Source organism: Bufo gargarizans, chromosome 7 (genome assembly GCF_014858855.1).
Source record: "Bufo gargarizans isolate SCDJY-AF-19 chromosome 7, ASM1485885v1, whole genome shotgun sequence".
Lineage (NCBI taxonomy): Eukaryota > Metazoa > Chordata > Amphibia > Anura > Bufonidae > Bufo > Bufo gargarizans.
Window position 1 is genome coordinate 198947190 of NC_058086.1, and position 21352 is coordinate 198968541.

The window sequence follows — 21352 nt, forward strand, 5'->3', positions numbered from 1 at the left end:
CGAATCTTCTGACATGTTAAATAATTATCGTTTGCAGGCGGCAAATTGCGCTGTCTAATCACAATCTGCCACCCGTAAACCACTATACAGCACGGGGACAAGCAATGGCATAGCATGTAATAGCAGCGGTCTCCTCCGCTAATGAGCAGGCGATTGCCGGGAAGGAGTACTTCCCTCCCAACAATCGTCTGCCAGATCTCGCTGTGTAATACAGCCCTTACATATAACTTATCTATTAAAGCCTGTATCACACAATCTACCACTAGCAAATGATGATCTTTAAGCATGCTTAAAAAAATAAAAATAAAAAATAAATATCACAATTGCCCAATGAATGTGCAATGGGAATGGGTAATCGGCGGCTTTGTAAAAAAAGGTATAATTGGAAGGTATAGTACAGGTTTAAGGCTTTATTCACAGTCAGTGATTTCCATCAGTGACTGTGAGCCAAAACCAGGTGCTGGTCAAAAGCACAGAAAAGGAGCAAACCTTTCAAATATACCTGTGTAGGATCGACCCCTGGTTTTGGCCTATAATCACTGATGGAAATCACTGACTAAACACTAATGTGTAAATGTGCTGCTACGCAGTTAAAATCTATATGGTTTATTTCATTGAACCATTCATATATTCTATATTTGGTTATATGCTCCCGTCTAGTGGCCGTTTTTGGTATTGCACTTGTTTTTCTGCTCGTGATATATGTCATTCATTTCATTGCTCCACCCCTTCTTCTGTGTACCTCACTTCCTGTCTCTCCATACTGCTCCAGCCATTGAACAGGTACACATGTATTCTCATGTAAGCTTACAAAAGCATCATCTTTTGACCGCACAATACCAGAATCCATCTGTTCTGCTGTACTCTGTTATCTGGCTTACAGAATAAAGCAACTTACAACAATCGCGAAGAATAGTAAATAAGGGTTGGCTAATTTTTTATTTTATTTTTATGGTTGGTAGCATTGTGAAGGAAAAAAAAAAAAAAAACTGTTCCACCATTGTTATTTAAATTAGTATAATGTTCACCGTGCGGCATAACTATCACACTCCTTTTATTGTACTGTATGGGTCAGTACAATTATGGTGATACCAAATATATACAGTTTTATTTGATTTTTACTACTTCTGCACAATAATAGCATGCCTCATGCAAAAATATTTTTTTTTTCTTTATTTTGTCACATATTTCAGTACCCATAGATTTATTTTTCCACCAAAGGCGTTTTTCACGGAACGAGATTTAGTTTTGATTGGCATAAGGGATGAGCGAATTTCATGTTACGAAATTTGTTTGCGCTTCGTTTGGTGGTAAAAGCATAATTGCGTTATGGATTCTATTACCACAGACTATAACGCAATTCTATGACGGAATGTATAACGGAATGCCTTAAATGACATTCCGTCCTAATAGAAGTCTATGGCCTACATAACGGATCCGTTCCGTTTCCGTTATGCAGCAGAGGACTCCCCTGATCCATAGTAACGGAATCCATAACGCAATTCTGCTTTTGCCACCAAACAAATTTCAAGATATGAAATTCGCTCATCTCTAATTTGTATCATTCTCAAGTGATGAAAGTCTTTGATTGTATTTTTTTTATTATTTTTTTAGGGGGGAGAGAGACAACTCAATCATTATTTTTTGCGCTTTGTTTTATGCTTTAAATAACATGTTTTTTTTAAAGGGAACCTGTCTGAGCTGAAGGCAGTAAGTTATACAGTGGATTCAGAAAATCTTCAAACCCTTTCACTTTTTCACATTGTGTTACAGCCTTGTGCTAAAATAAAAAATAAAAAAAAAAGTTCATATTTTACTCCATCATTCAGCACTCAGTACCTCATAATGGGAAAGTGAAAACAAAATTTTCAAAATCTTTGTTAAATTTAAAAAGGAAAAATTGAAATTTGAAAAGGAAAAAATAAAATATTGCAGTGACTTAAAGGGGTTCTGCAGTTTTTTTTAGCATCTGATCAGCACGGGTGCGACACCCGGGACACTTGCCGATCAGCTGTTTGAGAAGGCAGCGGCGCTGGCAGTAGCGCCACGGCATTCTCACTGTTTACCACAGGCCCAGTGACGTCACAAATAGAATCAATGGCCTGGGCGGGGCTGAGCTCTGTTCACTTGAATGGAGCTTAGCCGCGCCCAGGCCAGTGATACTAATCGTGACGTCACTGGGCCTGCGGTAAACAGTGAGAATGCCGCGGCACTACTGCCAGTGCTGCTGCCTTCTCACAAACAGCTGATCGGACCCCTGCCGATCAGATGCTGATGATCTTTCCAGAGGATAGATCATCAGTTTAAAAAAACTGCAGAACCCCTTTAAGTATTCAGACCATTTACCAGGAATTAGTTGAAATACACTTGGCAGCGATAAAAGCCTTCAGTTTTCCTGGGTATGATGCCACAAGGTTCCCACACCTGGATTTGGGGATTTACTGCCATTTTTCTGCAGATTCTCCCAAGCGCCGTCAGGTTTGATGGTGGACAGCCATTTCCAGGTCTCTCCGGAGATGTTCAGTTGGGTTCAAGTCAAGCCTTGGCTTGGCCACTCAGGGACATTCACGGAGTAGTTCCTAAGCCACTCCTGTGTTGTCTGGGCTGTGTGCTTAGGGTCATCGTCTTGTTGGAAGGTGAACCTTCAGCCCAGTCTGAGGTCCAGAGCACCCTGGATCAGGTTTTCATTAAGAATATCTCTGTACTTTGCTCTATTCAGAATTCACTCAACTCAGGGTTTCAACAGACCAAAGAATCATGTTTAGTCATGAGTCCTTTATTTTTATTTTTTTGCTAACTTTCATGTGTCTTTTACTGAAGAGAGGCTTCTTTCTGCCCACTTATACCAATACATTATAGAGGTCACTGTAACATACAGTCTAATAGGCAAACATTCATGGCAGGACTGGGAACCTTTGTTAGGCCCCTGGCTGCCATGCCAATGCACCAGCGCCCTGCGATTGTGTTTACGGAAGATGTTGGTGACAAGGAGACCCCTCCCTCTGTGTAACTACCTAGATGCTGCAGTTGACTGCGGCATCTAAGGAGTTAAACAGCAGGGATTGGAGTTATCTCCAATATAGAAGTTACAGATGGAGTCTGGCTACAGTCAGTGCCCGACTCCCCTGGTGATCTGAAGCACTGTATCAGGACATCCTGTGTGAGGGTCTCTTAACTCCCTACCACCCATGCTAGGATAAAGGCTGGACATTGGATCTAACGATTGTCAATGGTGTCGCAATGAAAGAAGCAACAGATGCAAAAAGTCCAGACCTGATGGATTCCGTGTTGCAGGTCGCACTCAGCTTTTACTTCATTGACTTTAATGCAAGTCGCCTGCAACTTGGCAAATTACAGTTCTAAAACAGCGCTAAACTTTTCTGGGACTTGCTTTCGCGCGATACTTGCCCCTGCCTAATGGTGCGGGCTGCAGTTGTGTAGACCCCTTTTACAATACAGTACCAAAACCAATTCATTACATAGATCATTGTGTCTTGCCCAGCACTAGGCTAAGAAGTCTGGTTGAAATGCAGCTCTCTTCGTTCTGACTTCAAGACTACAGAGCACTAGAACAAGAGTATTCCCAAACGTTATTGCACTGGAATCTGTGAATCATTTTGAAGAGGAAAAGATAATGTCTGGCTTCCTAGGATCAGAGAAGCAGAATGAGGTGTTTGAACAATTTTACATTGCTGCTCTGAGTGAACAGGCCAGTCCTCCTCCCCAGGCACGTCTGGCCATAATCCATTCAGTGTGTGGACCTATTCAGTTACACATACTTTGGTCTATTCTTCTTACGGGACTCCACTTGCAAACCATTTGCTTTGGATATTTAAGGGGCTTGGCACTATCTAAATACAATAAGAAAAAAAAAAAAAAAAAAAAATAAAATAAACTAGCATGTATATTACTAAAGGGCTTTTAATACACATCCTTTGGTTAGGCTATAAAAGTGCAAAGTAGGAATTCCCTTTAAAGGGGATGGCCAATGCTAATAAGTGCGGGTTCTACCTATCTCTAGAATGGGACCCCCAAAGTGAAGGAGCGTGTACACTATGCATGTACGGCGTGCTCTTCATTAACTTCTATGGGAGTCCTGAAAAATGAGTGCGCTCAGCTTTTTCCGAAACTCCCATAGAAGTCAATGGAGAGCACACCACGCAAGCATGGCCACCTCTCCATTCACTTCAATGCACAAAGGCTAGAGCCAAAGAGCTACAGAGCCAAGCGAGCAGGCAAAGGGCAGGAGCTCACTTAAGACATCGCTCCTCTGCCTGTAGAGTATATAAAAAGGTATAGGTCCACTTTAACTCTTCACTGCACTTCAGTAGCACAGTTAAGCTCTCAAACAGGCTGTCCATCACAGGTCACTCCTTTTAAAATGCTGTTACAGATTGATGAGTTGCCTTTGCCAGCGGAAGCTTTGGCCTGCCAGGGTTTTCCCATGCAATAACAGCCTCAGGGGAAATGTAATATTACGCCATATTCATACAACAGGGAAAACGACCATGCAACGGCTGTTTTTTTTTCTTTTTAACTTCAGTCATATGGCTGTTATCAGAACAATGACCGTCTACGCGTGTATTCACATGGACCTTGAATACTGGCTGTCAAAAAATAGAAACGCAAAAAACAAACAATGCAACAGCACTCTGCAAACACAAAGTAAATACAACAGTGCCATACTCACTATAGAAGATGTAAAATGCTAATGCTGCGTTATAAATGGGAGAACCGTGGAAAATACATTTTGTACAAAATTATTTGTGTTGTCTGTCCACCACTGGCAAGACGACCTCTTTAGGACAGGAACCTAACACTAAATACCACATTCACTGGTGCCATACCGGCCTCGATTAAATTCAAGGGATGCAGGTTCCACATGCATGCTGAGCCCACACTATATTATACCTCTAGTGGTGCCATAATGGCCTCCAGTAAATTCAGGGGATGCAGGTTCCACATGCATGCTGAGCCCACACTATATTATACCTCTAGTGGTGCCATAATGGCCTCCAGTAAATTCAGGGGATGCAGGTTCCACATGCATGCTGAGCCCACACTATATTATACCTATAGTGGTGCCATACAGGCCTCCAGTAAATTCAGGGGATGCAGGTTCCACATGCATGCTGAGCCCACACTATATTATACCTATAGTGGTGCCATACAGGCCTCCAGTAAATTCAGGGGATGCAGGTTCCACATGCATGCTGAGCCCACACTTTATTGTACCTCTTTGGTGCCACACTGGTCTCCATTACGTCCAAAAAAATAGGACAGGTCTATTTTGTCCATTTTTACGGCAGTGCCCATACAAGTCAAGAGGAAAGTTTTAATGGCCGTTTTTCAGAAAGTTACTTATTTAACCAGTTTAATCACCATTTTCTCTTCACTCATGGGGATGTGGCCTTAGGGTGCCTTCAGACACAGTAGAAATTGTTCCAGAAATTTCTGCAGCTGAAAATCAGTTCCATTCATCTGAACAGGGCTTGCAGAAATCCATGTGCTTCCACTCAAAACAACTCCATTCAGATGAATGGAACTGATTTTTGGTCATAGAAATTTCTGCAAGAAATTCTGCCACATATTATTATTATTTATTTATTATTAATGTGCCATTCATTCCATAGCGCTGTACATATGAGAAGAGGTATACATACATACATAATACAGACAATTGCACTAAACATAAACAAGACACATATGAAGGCAACCTTCTACAGCGCCTATTCAGATGGATGACCATCAATGAAATACAAGAATGGCTCAAGTTGGCCAGAAAAGAGGATGGTGCGGAGTGGTTAGCTCACCTATGATGTCCATATGGCCTTCATGAGACACCCTATAAGGATGGAGGAGCATCTTGAACATTGGCTCCCTCTATAAAGTACATATACACTTCAAGATCCTCCAAGGATCTTTCTAGTAACAAGGTTGTTAACAGATTTCAGACTCTAGTTGAGCTATAACATATTGCCAGTTAATAGTCTTCAGAGGTACAAAGACTGAAGCACTGTTCATACTCAACTCCTTTAAGACTATTCATTTAAAGCCAGACAAACCCTTTAAAGGACTTAAAGTATAAATCATTACGCATTAAGATTAGACTGTTGGACTGGCACACCTAGAAACGATAAAGTGATTTTAGAGAGGTGTCTTTTTGATGTACGGTACTGTAATTCTGCAATCTCTGGAAAATGAGAGAAGCCAGTGCCTTGTTCTATGCATGCTGAACTTCAGTAACAGTTCTCCGTGAATAGAAAATGTTCTGAGTTATGTGTAATTATAATATGACAAGGTCTCAGCAGGGCCATGTAAGCTGGCAAATTTCCCAGCACTTGTCACATCATGGAAACACATACAAACTGAGTAGAAAAACGCAACAGATAGTTAAGTTATAAAGGATGGACGATCAACGTTTGGTTTTTTTCTCCAAGAGAAAGGGAAGCTCATAGGACTTGGCTAAAAGAAATCTAGATGCTATATTTGCCTCGTTATTAGCAAAGCCAGTCTTTGTGAAAGGAGCTGCTTCTCCCCACCTAGCAACAATTTCTAAGCCTGGATGGCAATCACTTCCCTAAGGACAAAAACTGAAATCACAAGGGGAATATTGTCTAAGCAAGGGTTTGGTGCACTGGTGTGTATTGAAAGGCTCTAAAGACTGGCTCAGTGGTTAGCACTGGTGCCGTGCAGCGCTGGGGTCCTGGGTTTGAATCCGATCATGGCAACATCTGCATGGAGTTTGTATGTTCTCCTGGTTCTCTGGTTTCTTCTCACACTCAGGCGCGGATTGGGAACATAAAGTGGCGCTGGAAAAAATACTAAGAGTGGCCCTGTTTTGCAGGAATGCGCAGAGATGTGCGTCTCTGCCGCTAGTCTGAAACTAGCCTAAGCCATCTTTTTTTTACCAGAGTAAACAAACCCAAGTTTGATAACCTGGGCTTTGTGCACACAGCAGTAGGGAGCTTACTATGGCAGCCAGGACTTCAGTAGCATCCTGGCTGCCATGGTAACGGATTGGAGCCCCAGGATTACACTGCTGTGGCTCCGATCGGAACTGCCACTGAGGAGGAGGGGAGGGGACCCTGTGGCCACTGCCACCAATGTTTTTAATACTGGAGAAAGGGGGGGGGGGGGGCGCACTGCACCACCAATGATGTTAACTCACCCATTAATTCAAATACAGGAGGCCGCTGATGGCTGCAGGATAACATAGCCTGCACCCGACCTCTATGACAGGTAGCTGAGATACACGGCAGTTAACCATGTCATAGAGGTCAGGTGCCGGCTATGTGATTCTGCAGGCAGCACCCGCTTACTGTATTTGCATTAGGGTCTATTCACATGTCCATAGAATGGGTCCGCATCCGATCCGCAATTCTGTGGAACGGGTGCGGACCCATTCATTCTCAATGGGGACGGAAAGGATGCTGACAGCACACATTGTGCTGTCCACACACGCATTTCTGGTCCACGGTTCCCGAAAAAAATAGAACATGTCCTATTCTTGTCCGCAATAGCAAACAAGAATAGGCATTTCTATAGGGGTGCCAGCCCGGTGTATTGCGGATCTGCAATACAATACGGACGTGTGAATTGACCCTTAATGTGTGAGTTAACATCATTGGGGGTGCAGTGGCCACAGCCCCTCCCCTCCTCTTCCCCGGTCTTTCCATTGGTAGCAGCGGCAGCAGCACAGGGGGAGGGAGAGACCGCTTCCTTCTCCCCTGTGCTGCTGAGTGAACGTGGACATACATAATAATTCAGGTTATTACAAATGATGCAAAGAAATTCTTGGTGGAGGGAGATTTACTGAACAAACTGATGTTACTGCATCCTTTTCCTTACTACAATTTTGAGAGGATTGCTCCGTATTTTGTATACAATGTGCTAAATTAATGGTAGACTAGTGTGAAAGACACCTTCCATCTCCATAAAACCTGCCTCCGATTGGGTTATGACCACACACCTTCACCTCCAGCCCTCCACGTAATTACTCTAGAGCTAGTGAAGAGGAATTTTCATAGCCTATTGTTCAGTGTTAAGGCAGGCACTTTACCATCCTTATGAAATAATATTCAAGAGTAATAAAGAACAAACAGGACACAGAGTGTGCATAATATTTTAGATTAAGATTTTTAGAATAACAACTTTTCATATTAGTTTGATTAGGTTGATTCTGTATTCATAGGTTTTTAGAAGTTGGGATTAAGGTCTTTTTCTCAACTCTGTTCATGTTATAACATTTTTGCTGTGAAGAAGAGGCATGTGATCTCTGCTGAGTCAAATTCAGTTTTGAAAACTGCAAAAGTAAACCAAGCATCTGTGATAATATCTTGTAGGCAGATAAACTGCCCAATAATCTTACAAAAACCTCTGGAAGACCATGACATTGTGAATGGATTAATGGAATTTATTTACCCAAAAAAATTAAACATATACAGCCTTATTCTACATAATTAAAAAACTAATCTTTATTTCATGATGGAAAAACCTTTGGATGGTAATATATTTTCCTCAAAAAGTATTTTATATAAAAAAAATATATATATCAGATTTATTTCTTCTTTTTTTTAAAAAAAAATCATTGATTTTTATCTACTTTGGGACCAACACAGATGCCTTCAACTGCCAAGTGCACATGTAACAGGTCAGCCAGTGTCATAGCTACAATTCTGCTGACAGATGCCCTTTAAATGTAAGGGTCTATTCATACATCTGCAACTACGGAACCGCAAAACACGGACACCAGCCATGTGCGTTCCGCATTTGGTGGAAGAGGAGGTGGCGCTCCATGCGAGCGCTGCTTCCTCTTCCTTATACTGCCTGTTGTGTCGGAAGGGCAGTGTAAATACAACTACTCGCTCCATTCAAGAGCCTCCTCCTCTTCAAACAGCGGATCGGTGGGGGTGCCAGGTGTCGAAGCCTTGGTGACCAGATATTGATAGGTCATCAATATAAACAAGATGCACAACCCATGTAAGGATCCTCCAATAACATAAAAATCCCTAATCTAGATTTTGAACAACTGCAATAATAATTCACAATACTACTAGAAGTTATAATGTGTGGCTTGATGGTAGTTCACGTGTCTGCCATATTATGTTGAGACATGAATATAGCTGTGAAAATGTTCAACAAACCCTATAAAACATCATTATTACTTACAAGGACATGCAGATATCCCACATAAATCAATAGAAGCAAAGAGATTAGAGTTGAGTAGCAGAAACATATACAGACCATGGAGGGACTAATGCATTTCCTGAAGAATCGCACAAATGGGGGCTTAGTGATATCTATTTACACAGAAACTCAAATCAAAGGGTGAAATATGCAATGTATACATTAAATCAAGACAGGAGGTCTGTCTTTCTAAACTCTGGAAGGTAAACATAGTACTGCTCAAGAGTTCCATATGTGAGCTGTAAACGTCTTCATCAGGTTCTCTCCGCGAGCCAATGCTCTAACAGCAATATCATTCAGCAGATATGGAATATGAGAACGCTGGCGAGACGCCAGGGGAACAGCCTTCTGCAGCTCTGTTAATACATTTTATATGTACAAACCGTACAAGGACTACACTTTACAAATGAACACGTCCCAGGTCCCAGGGAAAACACCTCGAACACATGAGGACCAAAGCTGGGGAAAGCAATCTAATAAGCGTGAAGGAAAAACATGAAAACTTGAGAGACCATCATTTGAACACATGCACAACACCCTTATACATATTAAACATATTCAATTCACATCGTCCTTCAATCTGTACGATTAGATAAATAACAGAACATCATCGTCCCAAAACCACTTTCGACAGAATGGCCGATTCATAAACACATACATGGTAAGAAATCTACTATAGCGCGGGGCTATATCACAGGTATCAGACACCTGAAGACGGTCCAGTGGTTCCTTACCTCGTTTCGGTCTTGGAAAGCTTTCGTGCAAGTGAAATACAACTTTCTCCACAAAGTGCTGAATGTTACTGTGCTCCGGGCCTCTGACAAATACCATCCAATCGTGGGTGAATCCCTCAAGTGTTGGTTTCTTCCTAACCTGGGCTCGATGACCCAGTTCTAGCTTTACTTGTACAGCACACTGCAAAGCACAGAACAAAGACACAACCGATCAGCAGGCTAACGTTGAAGAATACAATATGAAACGTATAATGTGCATCTTCATGGTCTTAAAGGGAACCTGTCACCATGAAAATGCAAACAGATTTGCAGGCAGCATGTTATAGAGCAGGAGGAGCTGAGCAGATTTATATATAGTCGTGTGGGAAAAGATTCAGTAAAACCTGTATTTTATTCATGCAAGTTCCTGCTCATTCTGGGCTTTGAAGTCCAGGAGGAGGTCCTATCAGTGACTGACAGCTATCTCTGTATACACAATCATAGAGGGCAGGCTGTCAGTCACTGATAGGACTGTCTCCTTGTCTTCAGTCAGTGACTGACAGCTATCTCTGTATACACAGTCATAGAGGGCAGGCTGTCAGTCACTGATAGGACCTCCTCCTTGTCTTCAGTCAGTGACTGACAGCTATCTCTATATACACAGTCATAGAGGGCAGGCTGTCAGTCACTGATAGGACCGTCTCCTTGTCTTCAGTCAGTGACTGACAGCTATCTCTGTATACACAGTCATAGAGGGCAGGCTGTCAGTCACTGATAGGACTGTCTCCTTGTCTTCAGTCAGTGACTGACAGCTATCTCTGTATACACAGTCATAGAGGGCAGGCTGTCAGTCACTGATAGGACCGTCTCCTTGTCTTCAGTCAGTGACTGACAGCTATCTCTGTATACACAGTCATAGAGGGCAGGCTGTCAGTCACTGATAGGACCGTCTCCTTGTCTTCAGTCAGTGACTGACAGCTATCTCTGTATACACAGTCATAGAGGGCAGGCTGTCAGTCACTGATAGGACCTCCTCCTTGTCTTCAGTCAGTGACTGACAGCTATCTCTGTATACACAGTCATAGAGGGCAGGCTGTCAGTCACTGATAGGACCGTCTGCTTGTCTTCAGTCAGTGACTGACAGCTATCTCTGTATACACAGCCATAGAGGGAAGGCTGTCAATCACTAAAAGGACCGCCTCCTGGACTTCATTCAGTGACTGACAGCTATCTCTGTATACACAGTCATAGAGGGCAGGCTGTCAGTCACTGATAGGACCGTCTCCTTGTCATCAGTCAGTGACTGACAGCTATCTCTGTATACACAGTCATAGAGGGAAGGCTGTCAGTCACTGATAGGACCAACTCCTGGACTTCAAAGCCCAGAATGAGCAGGAACTTAAATAAATAAAAATACAGGCTCTACTAAATCTTTTCCCATAAAACTATATATAAATCTGCTCAGCTCCTCCTGCTCCATAACATGCTGATTGCAGCTCAAACACCATGTTTAATGTGACAGGTTCCCTTAAAGTCATGCAATGAAACCCCTCCAAGAGGTCACCTCTTTGACAAGAACAGGACAGATATTGACCAGATGTTCCTGTGATCAAACCTAACAAATATAGTAAGAGAATATGTATTTAATGTTATTACAATTTGGGGAGTCTTCTCAGACTTAGGGTCCATTCACATGACCGCACTGTATGGACCCATTCATTTTTAATGGGGACCGAAAAGATGCGGACAGCACAAGAATAGGCATTTCTGTTGGGGTGCTGGCGCAGTGTTTTGCGGATCAGCAAAACACTGCGGACGTGTAAACGTGTAGCTGTACTTTTAAAAATAAAAGTAGATTACTGTCAATTGTGCCATATGACCTACCATTACCAAAATAATTGCTTTAGACAGAATGCAAAGAATGCATGCTGTATAAGTGTATGTTCTATGATTATTTTAGGGTCATAGACTTCTTGCCAAACAAATGAGCAGAGTCTCTACGGACCAGCTCATGTATCCTATTTAATGTGTGTGGTCACACATCAGTGGTTTTCCACAGACCATGGGTGAGTGTTGACACAATGGAAGCATGCCCTATGTTGTCCGTGATCACAGTGATCCCTCCCATACATTATATTCTGTGAAAACCACGGACACAAAATGGATGCCATCTGTGTATGGTCCGTGGTTGTTAAAGATCGTTGCTAGGATAGGCTCTGGAAATAATTTTCAGCCTAGCAGAGTCTATGGAATACGGATGGCACATGGAAAGCAAACAATGGATCAAACATGAATTCTTCATGGACATCTTCTTTTTCTTTGATGATCCACTGACTATCTTGTCATGGATGTCATTGTGGATACGGATTTATGATAGAGGCCTAACGCTTATTGGTCAACAGAATATCTGCAATGTCTAAAAAAGTAATGTCAACTGAACGGATGTGATTTAATTACCATGTAATAAACGTATTAGGCAACCATAAAAAGGGACAACTGGATGAACCACATCATGAGAGATAAACATGGGCATCATTCTAACCTGAAATGAAAAATATTGTCAACCCCTCTAAAACGGTCTTTGCCAAGGGGTTTAGACTTGAGGTTCTCCCAGATACACCACTTCATGTATCAAACACCTATGTACTGGAAGTTCTTGGCTTATATGCTCATACTAAAGCAGCATATATTTCATTTGACGGCGACTTGGACAAGTCGATTTCCTAGGTGGATTTCAGGTGGTCATACACATTCAACAGCTGAAGGCCAAATGATCATTCAGCAGGCAGCTCTCTCACGACTCCCACGTACACACTTTATCTGAGCCTGCAAGTGTTGTCAATGAGGAGAAAGCCAATGTGACAGACCTCCGGTGGTGGCTAATCACCTAGGAGAATGAAATGACTGGCCAAAATAAATTGAATCCTTCTCTGACATCATCTGTAGGGGGAGAGTCAGACGATACCCATACATATTAGACAGTTCCTTGCATCAAACGTTCTATCCAAGTACATAAATGGTGTTCATCTGCACAGAGCCTGGAGATCTGAGCTTACACCCAATACACAGGATTATTTTTTTAAACTTCCTTTAATGTAATGTTTAACAAACCATAAAATATTGTTCCAAGGTGCACAAATCTGCATGCGTTTCACAACTCGTTACTACTGTACCTACAGTAAAGTCCATTGATCTGAAAGCATTGTAACTAAACCCAAGTGCACACAGACAGGATTTGCTGGGGACATCTGGAAACAATGTGCAGGGAAATGCACCGAATTGTGCAGACTGTGGTGTGGACTTCCTGCTCTAGATTTTACTTCAAATTATGCAATAAAAGACAAAAATAAAAACATAATAGTAGTTTAAAAAACTGCAGTGAGTTTGGTGCAGATTTACACATACATTTTATTGTGGATTTGACTTTACCCATTGAAGACAAAAGGGAAAATCCATAAACATTCTGAATCGCAAATGGACATCCTGCTAACTTGGGGTATGACCACACGGTGCGGTCATGTTGTGGTTAGGGGACTTCTGAGATGCTGCAGCTCCTAGCAGGACCTCATCACGACTGTCTGTGTGGTTGTACCCTTAAACGTCCACACAGAAGGTCAACTTCCGCTTGTAACCACTTCCACCTGCCTTATACTATATTTTGGTGCAGATCTTTATGGTGCAAAAATCGCATGTCTATAATGTGTGAATTCACACAACAGCAGTGTATTTTATACAGATTTTGGGGCATTTCTGCACCAAACTCTGCATGTGTTACTTGCGGATTTTGTCTCAGATGTTAATGTGAATTTGCCCAATACCTCACCCTTTGTATTGCACTGAAAATTCCCATAAACAATTGATATGCCATGTATTTCAGAATCCACACCACAGGCTAATTTCAACATGGAAAATTTTTATACCGTATACATGAGATTTTGAAAACCTCATCTAATTAGTTAGTATTGGAATATGCTGTGGATTTTCTTCATGAAAATCCATCTGTAATACGCCCTGTGGGGGACATTTATCATCTTTGGTCTATTTGATGTTAGTTTTAAGACTAATGGGGTCATTTACTAACTGATATATACGCCATCTGTCGCAGATTGTGTTGCAAAGGTCATTTGCGTCACAAACTGCAACTTTTCTCCATTCACGCCAGGTCTAAAAAAGGGGGTGAGGCGTGAGCCTGTTTTAGGCGTAGAAAATTTTCTAAATGTATGCCAGCAAGGAAGCTAGTGTAGATTTAGACTGGCGGTGGATGCGCCGCAGTTTTGTAGAGGCTGGTGCCTCTTCATAACTTCAGTGGATCCATCGCCAGCGCAGGGGTTAAGGCTGAGTTCACACGGGCGTGAGGGATTAGGTCCGGATGCGTTCAGTGAAACTCGCACCATTTTGCAAGCAAGTTCAGTCAGTTTTGTCTGCGATTGCGTTCAGTTGTTCAGTTTTTTCCACGTGAGTGCAATGCGTTTTGATGCGTTTTTCACGCGCGTGATAAAAAAACTGAAGGTTTACAAACAACATCTCTTAGCAACCATCAGTGAAAAACGCATCGCACCCGCACTTGCTTGCGAATGCAATACATTTTTCACGCAGCCCCATTCACTTCTATGGAGCCAGGGCTGCGTGAAAAACGCAGAATATAGAACATGCTGCGATTTTCACGCAACGCAGAACTGATGCGTGAAAAACAACAATCATGTACACAGACCCATTGAAATGAATAGGTCAGGATTCAGTGCGGGTGCAATGCAATCACCTCCCGCATTGCACCCGCGCGGAAATCTCGCCCGTGTAAACTCAGCCTTAATAAGGCCAGCATCTAAAACTCTGGTCTTTATAATGCCCCCATAAGTCTTTGGATTTCATTGACACATGAAAAAGGTGATTTTTGCACAGTTAAAAAGGTGGTTGATCACACATTGATGTGGCGTGGGCTAGGTGTATGAAATTATGCCATGGTGCAGACTGGCATGGCAACGTGACATTTTAAATTGTTGAACTACATATTTTATATGATATGAAACCATTCTATATCGCGAACATGAACTAAATTCCACTCCACTTTTGAAAGTGGTGCAGGATACAAAATGTCTCAAAATTTTGAGCAAGAAGTGTGGGACTAAATGTGCGCTGAATTTCTGCATAAAACCAGACTACCACGTTTGAGAAATGTCCCTTAAGTGAATGACTTTGCTGCTCATTTGGGGGGGGGGGGGGGGGGGGGGGGGAGTCCTTTTTGTAAAATGAGAAGGATATCAGAAGTTACCAGAGTCTGGAGGCCTGTTTCAGGTCTTGGGCCTTCAGCCACAGAACTCACAAGAAAACCTTACTGCCCTATATGTAATAGTTGTACGCTCATCATTTAAAGTAGCCTTTCCAAAAAGTAACGTTCAATCATAGTGTTCTTCAAGAGGTAAATAGAAATTGGAAAAATGACATTCTAGGCACATGGATACACTTTGCTTTGCCAAGTGCCAAGGAATTCACTAGGGTTAATTCAGTGTGTTGCCCAGGGTGTTATTAAAGGCTTTATTACATATCTTTAGTGATTGTTTAGATTATGCTCACTCAAATTTTTTTTATTTTTTTTTATGTATAAAGAAATAATTTTGAGCCCCAGATCTAATACACAGCTAAAAGGGATGTCTTTGTTCACATCTCACATTTGCATTGTTCTGCTCCATTATAGGAGCGGAGCAACGAAAATAACAGAGGGGCTAGCCAAGTGCCCTGGTCTGTCGAGTTTCTGTCAAGGAGCATAACATTTTACCGCAGCATTCGTTAACTGAATCTGTGATGGAGGCTCCGAACACAGATGTGAACACAGCCTAAGCTGACAAATCTGCTCATGGCCAATGAAATACCCATCCAGAGAATGCCATGGATCAGGTGAAAAGACTAATATTAAGCAGTGGAGATGAGCAAATTAGTCACAGTTCATCTATCGCCCGATTCAACAGAATCAAATCATGCGATTCGATTCCAAATAAATTGTACCTAAAAAAGTCTCTCTCAGTGTCTCTCTCTCTCTCTCTCAGTGTCTCTCTCTCTCTCTCTCTCTCTCTCAACTGGATCCACAAAAATTCTAATTCAGAATTAGAATTTTTGGAAAGATTTGAGTTGAATTTCAAAATTAGTAAATTGATTAGCTCATCGCTATTAACATACCAATCTGTTCCAACTGGTCACATGTTGATGAGTCACCTGCAAAGTTTCATTTTAAAAAGTGTTTTTTGCTGTCTTATGTAGGTACTTAAAGGGGTATTCTCATCTCAGACAATTGTGGCATATCTCTAGGATGTCAGATGGGTAGTTACCACGTCTGGGACCAGCTCCTATCTCCAAGAGAAGGAGAGCACACTGTGCAAGCGCAGCCACCCTCCATTCATCGGTGCTCTACAGAAATTTTGTTTCAGTACAGTATGAGAAAAAGTACTTGATCTGGCATATGCCTGCCAGATCCCACTGACTGTCGTAGCATCCATCCAATTTGTGTTATGGATTCTGGCTGACAAAATACATGCGATTTTTTTTTTTGCCCAGTATTTTTGCTGAAAGTCAATCATAGATGTGAATCAAAGGCTACATTATCCATATCAAGCCAATACTGATACATGTATCCACATTTCATGACAATCGTTCCAATACCATACCAATGTCAAATATGCAAAGTCTGTGTCTACACGAAGCCTCAAGGCCACGGTGAGTGTCTTTAAAAAAAAAAAAAAACACTAGCTTTGTGTTATCCTAATTGTGATCATGTCTGATCAAGGCCCCAGGGCTTTAACCAATTGTGTATTCAGCCTATTATCACCACTTTCCACACTTCATGGAAAAGGTCTTTGTTCTTGAGTGAAGTCTGAACAAAACAAAGAGGGCATCAGTTACGACACTGATATGTAAACTAGATGTAACCTGACAAGCACTGGCGTCCCCCAAGCAAACAAACAAGACCCATGGCTGGAAGGTGTAATAGTCAGAGGAACGGAACCAGGTTCAGACATGAACTCTGGAAATCCAAGAGTGGGGCCATTCATGTAAGGTTACAACCACCAAGGGAGTAAAGGGGATTCCACAACTGGGGCATCTCACCTGGCCACAAACCAAAGATGAGAAATGTAGGGGTGACTTCACCAGCAGCAGATTTTGCTCCACTGGAAAATCCATTCTAGTCATCTTAATGGAGCTTGCAGAAGTCTATGTGTTTGACACCAAAACAACCCCATTCAGATGAATGGAACTGAGATTTCTGCCAGAAAATCTGCTGCATGTGATAAAGAGATACAGTGTGACAACGTTGTCTACTTAATACTGGCCTAATGTTTTCCTGGAAATCCACAGCAACTAGGCACAATGGGGGGAATTTATCATGAGGGCAATATTAAATTTGGTTTGTTAAATTTGGTGGCATCTTTAAACCTAATGGAGAGATTTACCAAGCACCTGAATGGTGGCCTCAAAAAGTCACAATGTTTTGCACAAGCTTTTGCCCATTTGCCACCATGTTTGTTAAAAGTGGGCAGGGCAGCAGCCTGACACATCTACCATTACTTGTGCCAGTTTTCTGGTGCAAGTAATGCCCGAAGCCTACGCTAGAACCTAGCTGGTGTAGATTTCAGATTGTGGTGCACAGACCTGCGCCTGCACCTCAATAAGGCTACATGCACACGACCGTATGTGTTTTACGGTCCGCAAAAAAACGGATGACATCCATAGGTCATCCATTTATTTTTTGTGGATCCATTGTAACAATGCCTAAAATGGACAAGAATAGGACATGTTATATTTTTTTTGCGGGGCTATGGAATAGACATACAGATGAGGACAGCACACGGTGTGCTATCCGCATTTTTTTGCGGACCCATTGAAATTAATGGGTCTGCATCCTAGCCGCCAAAAAAACGTAACTGACACAGAAACAACATTCGTGTGCATGTAGCCTAACTCTGGCATTTCTCACGTAGCTTGGTATTACAAACGCCAGTCTTGATAATTGTTCCCCTAACGGGACCCTTACACGTGGTGGAAGAATCCGCCAGAAAGGACTTTGGTGTGGAAATTGGTACAGTTTTGGATGTAGATTACATCCCTTTCTGAAACCGAGACATTCTGCAACACATCAGCACTTACACTGTGGAAAGTTTTTCCACAGCAAAACCCAAGGCATTGACATGGGGGGGGGGGGGGGGGGGGGGTCTTCATGAGGCATATTTTCAGGAGCATTTTTCCATCCTAGATGAAGGCACCCTTACACTTTCGTCTAGAAATCCTACTCCAGTTTTTCTTTTATTACGCCCCCACTTACTGGAGTGAGTTTTTTTTTTTTTAAAGTGATACATTTGCCATAAGTCAGTTACCACTAGGGTCAGCTAGGCACTAGTCAGATATGAATGCGGGGCTGGAATCCATTGGCTGACTATGCAGAGTGGAAAGCTCCTGGTGAAGTATGGCGCTATATAGTTATAGAGCGATATACATCATGGCCTTCGGATGGAATACTCTCCACGTATACCTCCAACTGAAGTTTCTAGTACAATGTAAAAAAACGCAAGCACAAATAGATTCAGGCTACTTGCACACGGACGCAGATTTCTGTACGTTTCTACATGTTACTGGCGGATTTTGTCGCCGTTTTCGCCTCGACCCTTTTCATTGCAAAGACTGAAATCCACATTAAAAATCCCAGCAAACAATTGACATGCTGCAGATCTCAAAATCAGCACGGCCGCTCAATTTCTGCAAGGACAATATACCTACATTTGACTTTGCTGGCTCTGTACCACGCGGCGGTTCTTCAGGTAGCCTCAAACTACTTTTTCATGAATCTGGTAAATGAAACCCTTGAAAAACATCCTAGACCTCAACTGTGCGGCCCACATGATAGATCTATGCTACTGACAAAGAAAGAAACTAGCTCCAGGAAAGGCGATTACATCAAGGTTTCCAGTCATTCGGTGCGGGGATGGCATTTACCTCATGTCCTACAGCCCTGCAGTCACATAGAGAGGGATTTCCAGTGTCACCACACAGAGAAGACACCAGTCATACCAAGGAGCCAGGGCATTATATGTACCTAGAAGCACAGGCCCGGCACCTGATCCCTCAGGCCACTTACATTCAGGAGCCAGGGCATTATATGTACCTAGAAGCACAGGCCCGGCACCTGATCCCTCAGGCCACTTACATTCAGGAGCCAGGGCATTATATGTACCTAGAAGCACAGGCCCAGCACCTGATCCCTCAGGCCACTTACATTCAGGAGCCAGGGCATTATATGTACCTAGGAGCACAGGCCCAGCACCTGATCCCTCAGGCCACTTACATTCAGGAGCCAGGGCATTATATGTACCTAGAAGCACAGGCCCGGCACCTGATCCCTCAGGCCACTTACATTCAGGAGCCAGGGCAATATATGTACCTAGAAGCACAGGCCCGGCACCTGATCCCTCAGGCCACTTACATTCAGGAGCCAGGGCATTATATGTACCTAGAAGCACAGGCCCGGCACCTGATCCCTCAGGCCACTTACATTCAGGAGCCAGGGCAGTATATGTACCTAGAAGCACAGGCCCGGCACCTGATCCCTCAGGCCACTTACATTCAGGAGCCAGGGCAGTATATGTACCTAGAAGCACAGGCCCGGCACCTGATCCCTCAGGCCACTTACATTCAGGAGCCAGGGCAGTATATGTACCTAGAAGCACAGGCCCAGCACCTGATCCCTCAGGCCACTTACATTCAGGAGCCAGGGCATTATATGTACCTAGAAGCACAGGCCCGGCACCTGATCCCTCAGGCCACTTACATTCAGGAGCCAGGGCATTATATGTACCTAGAAGCACAGGCCCGGCACCTGATCCCTCAGGCCACTTACATTCAGGAGCCAGGGCAGTATATGTACCTAGAAGCACAGGCCCGGCACCTGATCCCTCAGGCCACTTACATTCAGGAGCCAGGGCAGTATATGTACCTAGAAGCACAGGCCCGGCACCTGATCCCTCAGGCCACTTACATTCAGGAGCCAGGGCAGTATATGTACCTAGAAGCACAGGCCCGGCACCTGATCCCTCAGGCCACTTACTCTAGGTACATATAATGCCAGAGCAGTTTACCACAGCAACCAAGCTGCATTTTTCTGCTACAATGGCTTTTGTTGCTATGGGAAACCGTCCCTCTAATTTGAAGGCATGGCTTCCATATGCTGGCCTGTAAGTGGGCACTGGGGGTGCAGGTAGAATAATGCGGCTAGGTGTATGGGGAAAGGAGTAGTGGGGGGGTGGGGGCTGTCACTGGCGAGGTTTAACCCCTTGTGACCCGCTCTGGCACACACCGCAGACAGACAGAGAACGCACCATGCTAGCGGCGCCTCCTGCAGCAGCTCCTGGAACTCCGGGCTGCCTGTAGATCCACGGTGATCACTCCAGATCCCGATCCACCTCCTGCAGGTGCTTGATTACAATCCACTGTGATCTCCCAGCTCACCAAGCGCTCCCGGTCCCAGGATAATCCAGGTGCCACAAGAAAAGAAATCTACAGAAAGATCCAGTCCTCGGTACCGATCCACTCCGCTCTAATCCAGGTCCATGATTGTGCTGCCCCAGGTGCTGCCGATCCACACCTGGCTCCTACCCTCAGATCATACTGCCCCTCCTATGGGCGCTGCACGGGTAGATCCCTGGGAGGCTTTCAACCCACTTTGCGATGCTGGTCCATATCATGCCCATCTACTTCCCGATCGGCTCCTCCAGCGCATGCCCCTTACTAGCTGCCAGCTGTTATCGGCGAGGGCACAGGGGGGAGAAGAATGGCGCACAATGATAGCAGGCTAGGAAAACGAATGCTAGGAATCCAGGCTGGTGTTGGCAGCAGTAATACATGGATGGCAGTGCTGGGGCTGCAGGCTGAGCCGGTCTGCAGAGGGCTGCATTAAGGAAAAGGGTTTGTTCCTCCCCCTATACTCACCGAGCTGGCCATGCCTAGGGGTTGGGGCAGCCTCTTATTCCTCCTCCTTTAAGTTTTATTTGTGCTGCCCTCACCAACAGGGAGGGGGGTGAGAAGGAGGTGGAGGGTAGCCAGCATTGCTCTCTCCCTCAGCCCTAGCTGTCTGCTTCTCGCTCCCCTTGTCTCAGCACAGTCAGCCCGGTGGCTGGCAGACCCGAGGCGCATGCGCACTGCAGCTGCCGATAGACGAAGAAGAGGGAGGGTTTGGTAGAGAAGAAAGGAAAAAAATGAGACGGCGGAAGAAAAATGTAGAAATCCATATTCTTGTGGAGAAACTGCCCCCCAAAAAAAGAATGGGAGACCTGCCAGTGCGCCGGGGGTGGGGGAGATGAAAGGGAACACGTGAGAGAATTGGGGACATGGGGTACAGGAAACCAGTGAGGAGACTGTGAGTGGAGGACACCTCCCTAACTGGGCCACCTGAGTACCAGAGGATGATGGACCCC

The 21352-nt window shown here is 43.8% G+C and overlaps 1 protein-coding gene across 5 annotated transcripts in view; it reads right to left on the reverse strand.

Moving 5' to 3' along the window:
- Positions 1–21034, reverse strand: part of MLLT3 (MLLT3 super elongation complex subunit) — a 238592-nt gene extending 217558 nt beyond the window's left edge. For 4 of the 5 annotated variants that reach the window (XM_044300983.1, XM_044300982.1, XM_044300981.1 and 1 more), the window contains exons 1-2: positions 20868–21034; positions 9924–10104 (exon numbers count right to left, since the gene is read on the reverse strand). In XM_044300983.1, the coding sequence (XP_044156918.1) occupies positions 9924–10104; positions 20868–20879 (193 nt within the window). In that variant the 5' untranslated portion in view covers positions 20880–21034. Of the gene's footprint in view, positions 1–9923; positions 10105–20257 lie in introns of all 5 variants that reach the window. The other variant, XM_044300980.1, reaches the window with a different exon arrangement.
- Positions 21035–21352: the final 318 nt, after the last annotated feature.